Source organism: Rhea pennata, chromosome 10 (genome assembly GCF_028389875.1).
Source record: "Rhea pennata isolate bPtePen1 chromosome 10, bPtePen1.pri, whole genome shotgun sequence".
Lineage (NCBI taxonomy): Eukaryota > Metazoa > Chordata > Aves > Rheiformes > Rheidae > Rhea > Rhea pennata.
The window spans coordinates 8,950,095-8,960,831 of record NC_084672.1 but is presented as its reverse complement, the minus strand read 5'-3'; the positions used below and the strand labels follow the sequence as shown (position 1 = coordinate 8,960,831).

At 54.4% G+C, this 10,737-nt stretch overlaps 1 protein-coding gene across 2 annotated transcripts; it reads right to left on the bottom strand.

The window, feature by feature from the left end:
- Positions 1-6,394: 6,394 nt before the first annotated feature.
- Positions 6,395-10,397, bottom strand: AEN (apoptosis enhancing nuclease). 2 transcript variants are annotated; one of them, XM_062583637.1, is made up of 4 exons: positions 10,338-10,397; positions 9,220-9,914; positions 8,217-8,417; positions 6,395-7,756 (listed from the first exon to the last, which is right to left on the bottom strand). In XM_062583637.1, exons 2-4 carry the CDS (start codon positions 9,910-9,912, stop codon positions 7,553-7,555), a joined length of 1,098 nt encoding a protein of 365 aa, XP_062439621.1. In that variant the 5' UTR covers positions 9,913-9,914; positions 10,338-10,397; the 3' UTR covers positions 6,395-7,552. The 2 variants fall into 2 exon arrangements, with proteins under 2 accessions (XP_062439621.1, XP_062439622.1); XM_062583638.1 differs by having other exon boundaries at positions 9,220-9,917; positions 10,338-10,374.
- Between the last annotated feature and the right edge of the window lie 340 nt (positions 10,398-10,737).

Genomic DNA, 10,737 nt, shown 5'->3' with positions numbered 1-10,737 from the left:
AGCAGAGCTGGCATTTCTGCGAGGTGCTCAGCCTCGTGGCTGGCCCTTCGCAGCCAGCATCTTTCCTTGCTGCCCACAAGGGCCCTGGGCTCCCAGCAGCAGTGGTGGCCGGGGACACGTCCCATGGTCTCTAGCCAGGCTCAGGGTAAGATGTGCCCAGGGGGAGAGTCCCGCTCTCCACAGCAGCAGGGCAGCCACAGGTGCAAGATGTTGTGGGTGCCTCTGGCAGGGCTCCCTGCAGTGCTGGGGGGTGGTCCCGGCATCGGGGAGTTTTTCATCCCTTGATCCCATGCCCAGCACCTTCCCTAGCAGCTTCTACAGTGCCCACCCCAGACTGCAGCTCCTTCCTGCACTCCTGACCCCCATCTGGTGCAGAGAGGCTGAAGGGAGAAGTCGGATGCAGGACACCTCGGACGTTCGGGTGGTGCTACCCCAGCTCAGACATCCAAAGCACTTCTCTAGCCCTGTTTGCAGGCGTGTGGCCTGGCGAGACGCCGGCCTGACGCCGCGTGCCCTCGCGGCAGCCTGGGCTGGGTACATTTGGAGGATGAGGCGCTCTGAGAGAATATTTGATCTGCAGACAGTCACGATGGTTAAGTGGCTTGTTTTTCATTAGGGAAAGGCTGTTGCTAGGCCACACTGGTCCCTGTTATTGGCTGGGAAGGCTTTTCCCAGCCAATCCGCGAGGCTGCGCCGGCAGGTCGCACACACACGCGCGCGTGCCACACGCGCACATACGCACAGCCCTCCCGCAGCTAAAGCGCTAAGCGGTGGGCAGATGTGTCTATTCATTTTTAGATCACACCTATTTGCTTCTTCTGGCCAGGCAGGTTATTAAGGCTCTAGAGATTTTAATTTATAACCGGCTACAAGTTTTCTGCCTTCTAATTCACACTCGCATAGAAAGGAAGGGAGGAGGGGTGCGGGCTGGGGAAGGGGCGAAGGGAGATCGATCCCTCCCTCTGCGGCAGCCCGGTCTGGTCTTTGCCAAGTCACTTCAACCGCGCGTCTGCTTTCTGCCTGCGAGTGGGAGGAATGGTCCCTCTACGCCTGCAAGCCCCAGCAGGCTGCAAGCCCTGCAGGCACAGGTCGCCTCTGGGCTGCCGTTAGGGTCCTGCACTGCTCCACTCCCAGCAGACTGGGAATTACCCAGCAGTTAAAACCCCTCTTTGCCTGTGTTTGGAAAACTCAAGCTGGCATCAAAGTAAATCCTCCCCGCTCCGTGCAGCTCCCCCGGCGCTCCGTGTCCATGCACATGGAGCATGGATACCACGGGGGGCAGCAAATGTACCAAACAGCAGATCTGCAGCGGCACGCTTGCTGTGGTGGGGGAGAGCCAGGTGCTCCCCGGAGCTGCGTTTCTTGGCTCCGAGTCAAAACTGCTCTTTTTACTATTAAATATTTCACGTATCTGACGGATATCCTACACCCATCCAAAACAAGCAGGGCCCCAGCTGCTGCCCCGGGATGAAGAGGGGAAAACAGCCCCAAGGGATTAGGGACCTGGTCAGAGGAAAAGAGGAGGAAAGCACGACCTTAGCGCCACGCCGTGCCGGGGCGAGCGGGCTCTGCTCAGCCCTCGGGGCAGCCGTGCAGCCTCTTCGACGGCGCCGACGGGAGCGCGTGGGCAGAGCGGGAGAGAGGAGGCGCAGCCCCACAGCACGCCTTGCTCACCCCGGGTGGGGACGCCCACTCCTCCTCCCTGGCCTGCACTCGCTCCCACTGGCTCTCGTCCTGTCGGAGAGGAAGGGGCTCCAAAGCCATGCAGAAAATTGGGGAAAATCCACTGCGAACTCAATTTCTGACTGTCTCCTTTGAAAATCTCCTTCTAGCAGGATGAGAGGAAAGGGGGAAGCATAATAAAAGCAAGCGAAAGCACATCTCAGTCTGAATTGCTGTGTGGTGCTCAAGGAGAAGCTGTTGCTAGACAGAAGTAAATGCTGTCACCCATCTGCTCCCATTGGTTCAAATCCACTCCAATGACGAGCTTATCAGTTACCTGCTCTTGCAGCTGGTTGAAAAACTAATTTGACAATGTTTTTCCTCTGATAAAAAAGCCCTGAGTCCCCATTGCTGGCTTCATGGGCTTGTATTAATCATTATTCAGAGGCATGCAGAAAACCGCCAAGTATTCTGCAAATTCTCGAATTGTCATGATTTTTAGTGTAAATGCCAAGCCAGCCCAATACCTGATCCCACTCTCCTCCACCTGCTTGAGGATGTTGAGCCTTCCAACAGGAGCACCACCATGCCAGGACGATGATAAAACAGTGCAAATAATGGCTATTCTGAGCTATAGCAATTTCCCTAATATTTAGGTGAATATTCACAGACATCTGTGAAAACCCTGATCAGCTGTTGAATGGTTCACCAGGTGGAAAAGGGATGAAAGTTGTCATTAATATTATTCGTAGCAAACATTGCTATCTGACACTCACCTTCATCACTGTGTAGCAGGTTACCACCACCACCACCACCTCCCACCCATCATCTGTCATGAGGTTTTCTTCGGTACCTGGCTATTTTTTCTTGAGGAGCTTTTCACAAAGGACTTAAAGGGAGACTCCTCCCTGGTTCTCCTGCCCAACTTCTTTCCTCAGGAACCATGCCTTGGAGGTACTGTGGGCTTGAGAGCACAGTGTGATTTCTTCCAGCCATTCAAAGCTGATGTAAGACATGACTGACCTCCAGTTTGTTTCTCAGCTTCCCTAAGGTCTGGAGAAGGTTGTACAGTGGCAAAACTTGCAGAACACATGAGCGCCACAGGCTATGAAGACAGCAAATTTGTCCCCTGGGCAGGGAGCATTTCAATAGAGGGTTTAAATCAGTGTTGTGGAGATGGGGGCTGAGTTCTGCATAACACGAACCCTGAGAGTCTGAGGTTTTCCCAGCTCCTATACTACAGTGCAAATGTTAAGCTACGTTTCCAGAAAGGCACATTGGCAGCCATGGAGACAGGCCATGGAAAGCCTCAGTGATGGTGAGGGAGGGAAAAATCTACCCTCCGTCTACCTTAGAAAAATCTGTCCTTACTCTAGAGCTGATCCTGCATATTTCATCCTGCCTAAGCCCAGGCACGCATTTGGAAGTGGTTCTCTCTAAAGCATTTTAATGGTCAATACTTTAGATGTGTTCTTCTGATTTTCTTTTTTTCATAATTACTTTTTCTTCTTGTCTGTGGCTGACTGCAATGCAGAATGAGTCACAGGCTGATAAAGCCTCATGTCCTTCTGCCTCTTTTTGTGCCATTCCTCATCCTCATCCTGGACACGTGTGGGTTCAAACCATGCTGTCATGTGGCCAGAAGCTGAGAGTGAAGCAGTGCTATCAGGTAAAGGAGGGCTGGAGGGATGCCAGCCCGGTTCAGCAAGGGAGGATGTCTCGCTCTGATGAAAGTCACACACTCGCGTCACGCTGGAAAACGAAGCCTTCGCGGACGAACGTCAGCGAAGCGGGGACACGCGCGTTCTTCAGGAGCAGCAGGGCGCTCCGTGCCGCTGCCTACTGGGGGTGGCAGCTGTCGACAAAACTGCGTCCCCCTCCCCAGGGCCCGGGACCTCGTTTCAGATAGCACCAAACCTCTTGCAGCCGGTGAGACTGGCACGCTGGGCGAGGATGGGGAAGCTGGAAGGCCTCGGCACAGCGTTGCCTGGCTCCGAGCCCACCTGGCTCACTGCCAGCACAGCCACAACTCATGGCTCACGTTTTATCCAATGTGCTTTTCCTTCCTTATGTTTTTGGTTGGGCTCCCATTCAAGATGAAAGTGTGCAAAGATTTGGCAGCCGCCCGAGACTGATAAATAACCCAAGTCACGGCAAGCTTGAATGATCGCCTTTGTGCAGGGTGACCAGCTGCAAGAGATGGCTTTTTGGGAAACAGCAGTGTCCTGTTGAGGGCGATGTGGGACAAAATGGACATTCATATCTCAAAGCTAAAGAGCAGAATCAGAGTGGAGTGTTTCACTCTGCTGGGTTTTGACCAGAATGGATGGCTGCAGAGTCGCATGAGCGTGGTGTTCTCTGAGCAGCGGCTTAGGCAGGTCCTAAGATGGCTTGCATGGTGGCTTGGTTCTGCAAGAGGACAGACTCTTCCCTTCTCAGGTCAGTGGGGCAGGAAATTCCTCAGCCTTTTCGGACCTTCATGCCTGCAGCTACCTTGTATCTGCACTCCTTTCACCGTTCCCACATCTGTGCTTCCCTCTTGCCACCTTTTCTGGGAGAGGTAGAAACAGCAGTGAGGAGGAAATGAAGAAAGACCTACATCAGCTGTCCTCTTCTCACAAGTGTCCGGGTGCAGATGCTGCATCCTGCATGCACCATGTGGCATACTGCTGGCGAAGGTCCCTCCTGTACCCAACAGGGACCTGTTGATATTGCGTGGAGTTGTGCAGGGGCTTAGCTGAACTGCACCTCAACGCACACACAGCAGGTGGAGCAGGCGATGCTTTACAGCCCTGCTGGGACAGGAACACGCTTGACACGGTCCAGCACCAACAATTTCGTAAGACCAGCCATGGAGCCATTTTTCTTACCCATCCTGGTGGACAGACCATGAATTTATTAAGCAATTAGGTTCTTATTATTTATTTAAAGAGAGCAGCACAACTGTTGAAACATTGTGCTCATGTCACTGAGAGGGCAGATCCTTTTAGACATATTCTATATATGTCAGAGTGTTTCTGGGCTGTCTCCAGGCTGCCTCTGCCAGGCAAGGAAGAGTTAAGAAGGGAAGTACAAGATGCGTCTTGTAATTGCACTGATCTATGCGTCAGGTATGCCTGCGTCACTCGGCTGGCTTGGCTGTTTCCCAAGGCTCAGGCTGAACTCTTTCTCCCACTGTCCACAGGGAAAAGCCTCTGACCCTGTCTAGCCAAGCTGCGGGAAGATGCAGACTTCATTTTAACGCTGGCTACCGGCTCCGTGCCGCAGCAACGCTGCCAAAAGCCTCTGTGGTGCTGGTAGTCATTCATCTAGACGGATGTACATCCATCACCCATAAAGTTACCATGGCTGTCCTGCAACCTCCCTTCTCTCCAACACCCCCTGTTCGCCATGGTGGGACCAAGGGACCCCAGCATCAAGAGCCGTGGGCCGTGCGTCCCAAGCAGTCAGCGAGAGCAACGATGGCCTAGACAGCACTGCACAAAGGGGGACACTGCATCTGCATGAGGCTCCTGCAGAGCAGGCCTGGCTCTTGCTCTGAGGTGCCTTGCACAGACACGTTATCAGACAGGTAGCACTGTACAGGTAGCACCTGTACAGATAGCCCGTACAGGTGGGCAATTCCTGTGTACGGAGATGGGGAAACGCTGGCTGGTATTTTTAACAATCACACTGTCTGCTTGGGTCATCTTCTGCATTCTGGTTAAGTGCATATTTTGGTGCTCATGGAATCTAGTTACCAAACAGCTGCAGGTTTGCCTTCAGGCAAAGCATTTCCTAAGGTTGGGAGGTCACGGAGATAGGGCTTTGGCATACCAGTCACATTAGAAATGGGCTTAAAATTTTTTTTTAAAGTATACCAAATGTAGGTGACTCATATAACGATCAACTTCAGAGAAACAGGGCTGAGCTAGCCTCCACACAGTGCAATAGTCAACTTCATTCATAAAAACGCCAGCTCAGACCAAGTTTTATATTCTAAATAGTTGCCAGAGCAGCAGCTCTAGTAACATGCTCATCCTTGTTAGTGTGAGGATGTCCCTGTATGAGTCAGGAGTGGGCTCCATGACAGTCCTGCCTTGGGAAGGGCTGGAGGACAGCAGGACACTTTCTCTTGAAATGGGCTTTCTTTGAACTGTCTCTTTGTGACATGCCCTTGCTCCAAGCAACCCTCATCTTTCAAGTCTTGCACAACAGGTAGTTTCTCTCTGCTGCAAAAAGGCAGGAAGGCCCTGCCTACGCAGTAATGCTGCCAGCAATGTCTAATCAAGGACATCCAGACCTTCTGCACAACGGGAGAGTTGTGCAGACCATGTAGAAAAAAGTAATTAGAAAGTTACCATGGCTATCCTACAGAACAGGGCTCATTAACACCTGGCAGTGCGGGACCACACCGGCTTTGGCTAAGCACATCCAGTACTTCTTGACAAACAGCTTTGCAGAGCTGTCCTTGAAGGGCAGTGGGTAACCAGTGATCACCAGAGCAAAGGGGACTATCCTCTAATGCTGGGGAACTGCCTCGCTCCAAGAAGAAAGGTGCAGCTCACTCCAACTATAATCAAGTCATCTAAAATCTCTTTTCTGGTTGCACATGGGTTTGTAGCTGCCGGAGCTCAGCACGTGATGCAGTCAGTGAATGCACAACACAAGAAAATCTCATCCTTACCCTGCTCCCTCTGGAGAATTTCCCAATTTGATCATGCAAGGAACACAACAGTTTTTTTTTTCCAGCAATGATTTTTAATTCATGATTTGACAAGAATATGAATAATTTATTTAAGATCTAGTGCATCCTATTTTATCCAGGGGAAATTAGAGACTGATTAAACCTGGACTTTCTTTTTGGCCTTCACTGTGCAATTAAGGTAGGAAGGAAACTGGTTGTTTAACTGGCCCTGGACAGTCTGTAATTTTCAGGTGTCAGCGAGACAGCAAAGAACTGCTGTACCAGGGCTGTGATGTACACTATGGACTAGATGATCTCCAGAAGTCCCTGCCAACCTGAATTCTTCCACGATTCTGCAGCTTGCCCATGTGGTTGCATGTTCAGGTAGAAGGAAACACAGCTTTTCCTTCTGACCATTTCACAGTCACAACAGGGTCCTGTTCATCACCACAGATTCAGAGAAGTAAGAAATTACCAGCAAGACTAGTCACTTGCCCATCACCAGAGATGGCTCCTCTTCCTGCCCTCTGAGGTTATCACATATAGGTCCCCTGGCAGTCCTAGCCCAGCCATCACATGCCCACAGGGAGTGTTCCCATCTGGCGCCTCAGCCCCACTCCTCCCAGAGCACCAGGCGACAGATCAATATGGCCCAGCCACAGCACTCTCCTGTGAGAAGGCTCTCATCCGATGGCAAGAGGCTGCAGACAGCGTTTTCAGGAGATGCTGCCCTGAGGTACCCAGAGCAACTGTGCCTCATACTAAACGTACTCCTCCCCAAATGAAAGCAACCAAGGGGAAGTGGCACAGCTAGGAGATCCATTTGCAACTCCAAGATCTCTGGTGCCTCCAACAGCAGGCAGTGGACTGCTGCTGCCACAGAGTGTGGATCTGCCTGCTCTCCCTCCCACAGGATGGTGAAGGTTCACCACCGCCAAGCCCACAGTCTGCCACAGCCAGTACCCAAGGGAGAGGCTGGCACAGGAGAGAAGGGGTGCATAGCGGCCCACCATGCCCATGGTGGACTCTATGCACAGTCTGGTAACAGAAGCAACCATGTCACCATCTGCACTAAGATACTGCTGCTGGGCAGAGTGTTTGGGATACAACCCTGGGAAAAGGAAGCACCCCACAGACCACCACACAGGCACCAGCAGCTGCCTCCGCTTTAATAGCTGAAGGCGCCAGATGTCTCAAAACACTCAGAGGAGAAGCTGTCACCCTTCACAGGCTATCTATGTTCAGGTGTGTGGGCCAGTACTGGTCATCCATGTACTGGTCACTGTCCGTGCTGCTGTCTGCGACAGGGCTGGGGGCCCTTGGGGGCAGGCTGCTGGCCAGCTCCTTCTCCCACTGCACCTCCACCAGTCTGTAAAGCTCCATGGTTGTCTGCGCATCCTCCACCGATGAGTGTCCTTTGCGGCCGATCTGAGAGCAAAGGTGAAAAAGACGCATTAGAAGGAGGGGCTGGCAAAAATCCTACAAGCCATGCTACCAACTTGCTCATAAACACAACTGCTGGGGGTTACAGAGACAGCAAGGGTCTGATCCAGCCTTATACAGAGAGATGTATGCATTTCTCATCACCACATCCTGAAAGATGCAAGTCCTGTCCCTGCTTTACTGAGATGCTTAACAGCAGCTCTGCTACAAAGGCTGGTCTCCCCTGACTTGATTATAGATGGAGGAAGCATAGGACGAACAAGCTCTGTCTCTGCCTCATGGATAGCACCATGCGTAGATGGGGGGAACTAGACTGATTAAAGAGGCCCACAACAAAACTGAGGACTGCCCCATCTCAAGATTTCTAGAGCACTCACAGAGGCTGAGTCTCATGCAACCTGCTAGTCACACAATCTGTCGTCCCCTCGTAGATGCAGGTGCTCACCTGGATCTTTTTGTGGAGCAGGTGCTTGGCCAAGCTCTTGAGAGAGGCATTGACTTTGACAGGGAATCCTGCCTTCTGGTTCAGCAAAGGGATCCGGCTAGTGTCTCGGGTCTTGTCTTTTGGATGGAAGTATTTCAGGGCTTGGAAGTCGTTGTGGATGGCATGTCCTACCACAATCTTGTCTTTCAAGATCTTCAGGATCTGAAAGTGTCAGATAGCATCACACAGGTGGTAACAGCAAAACAAACACAGATTAAGTATAAATTAAGCCATTTTGCATTAAATTTAGTTTCTTCAGTTCTAATCTTTTAGGATCCCAGAACTGAGTGGCAACCAGCTGGTCCCAATTCACAATGTTACTCAAGTCCACAGCAGCACACAGCAGGTACATAGTGCACTGCTTAAAGCCTGAGGGAACGGAGGCTCAGCTACAGCAAACCAACCTCGGGCAAGGCTTAGGTGACTCATAGTCCTGTGCTTGTGTCTCTATATAAGAGCAGCTCAGCATAGGTTTCCTCATATCCCAGTTTCTCTCTGGCAGATAACAAGCAGCTTTTTTATTTTTTTTTTAATAAAAGACCTCATAATGTTACCATTTTAAATTAAATATTAAATTAATGATAACTTTTTTACAAAGCAATGGGACTCAGTTATGGCAGAGCTTCACTGATTATTTCTAACTCCCTCCCAAGGACACAGTCCAGTAGAAGGGGCTGTTGCTGTTTGCCTGGGGCTTGTTTGCAGGAGTTCAGAGCCTCCTGCCAAAATCCTGAGGGGCTGGCAGTATATGTAAGCCAAGTAGCACCATTTTGAAGTCCCCCCACCATGAGAGGGACCAGAAGGAGGCACAGGCACAGAGATGGGACATACTATGTGACTGTCTGAATACTGGTAAAAAGCTGTTGGGACAGGGTGACCCCAGGAGGGAATGCCGCAAAGCCCACCCTAGGGCTGTGTGATTACCCTGCCTCTTCCCCCCCAAGACTTGCACCTCCCATTTCACCTCTGCCTGGGCAGCCCTGAAGGGAATAGCATTCTTCATGTGCCGCTTCGTGATCCCACTCCAGCGTGTCCGGTAGTCCACGATGGGGAACGCAGGCTGGATGTATTTGTCATACACGACGTCCCCCTCATAGTTCACAATGGTGCATCGCGCCAGCTCGCTCAGCTTCCCCCGAGGGCCGGTGCCCACCATCTCGCAGTCGATGGCCACATACTTCCCTGGGCGCAGAAGTGGTGAAGATGTCCCCACCTCGGCGGAGCTGCCCCTGTCATCCTGGGACAGCAGCACGGAGTGGTGCCTGGCTATGCTGTCCGGAGAGGCGGACAGGGAGAGGACCTGCTTGGGCTTCCCAACCTTCCCGCTTTGTGGTTCCGCAGTGGGAACCACGGGAGGGCTGCAGGTATCCTCCGTCAGCCTGGCTGCGGGTGCCTGGCTGCCCGGGCGCTTGCGGGGTCTCAGCAGCCCCTTCTGCTCCAGCAGCGCCCTGCGCTCCAAGAACCTCTGGTGCTTGCGGCTCTTCTTCTTGTTGCACCCCTGCGGTGAACTGGGGCCCTCGGCGGCCATCTGGGGACAGCTGCGTGCCGAGGGACAGGTGCCACCTTCCGCGGCAGGGGCCTGAGCGCCCTTTGGGGCCAGCATGGGGACCTTCGGGGGGGGCAGGAGAGGTGTCATCTGCCCCTTGCCAGGAGGCATCCCTGCTGGAGCAGACACAGGAGTTAGCACCACACAGCCCCACAACAGCCCCCCAGAAGAGACTAGTGCTGGCGCACCCCACTACAGACCCCTCCTGGCCCCCGACCGGGGCGGGGGGAGAGGGGCAGGAAAGGGGGGGGGAACTGTCACCCCTGGGCCCAGCCCCATGTCTGCCCCACGACTAGGCCCCAGGCCCCTGCCTGCCCCATAGCCTGGCCCCAGGCCCCTACCTGCTCCACAGCCCGGCCCCGGGCCCCTGCCTGCCTCACGGCCCGGCCCCAGCCCACTGCCTGCCCGATGAGTAGGCCTCGCCCCTCCTGCCTGTCCCACAGCCCGGCCCGAGGCCCCTGTCCGCCCCATTCCTGAGCCCCGGCCGCCTGCTCGCCCCACTGCCCGGCCCCCCGCCCGGGGCCAACGCCCCTCACCCGGCGCGGCCCGGCGCGGCCCGGCTCCCGCGTGGCTCCCCCGGAAGCCGCGGCTCTCGCATGCCCGGGCAAGCCCGGCCGTGGCCCCGCCCCCGGGCCCCGCCCCGAGCCCTCCCACTGGCCGCGCGCGCGGCGAGATTTGCATAAGGGCCCCGCCCATAACGCCAGCAGCTCGCGGGGCGCGTCCCCCTCCCCCGCCCCCCCCCCCCCGCGGGCTCGGCTGTAGGGCCGCCCCCTCCCCCCCCCGGCCCGTGTGGGCCGCCTATAGGGCCCCTCGGCCCTGCAGGCGCTATGGGGCAGGAGGCCGCAGAGGAGGGGGCAGCCCCCTGCGCGGCCCTGCCCGTAGGGCAGAGGTGCTGCCTGTAAGGGCCCTCGCCGTAGGGCCCCCCTGGCATGGCGT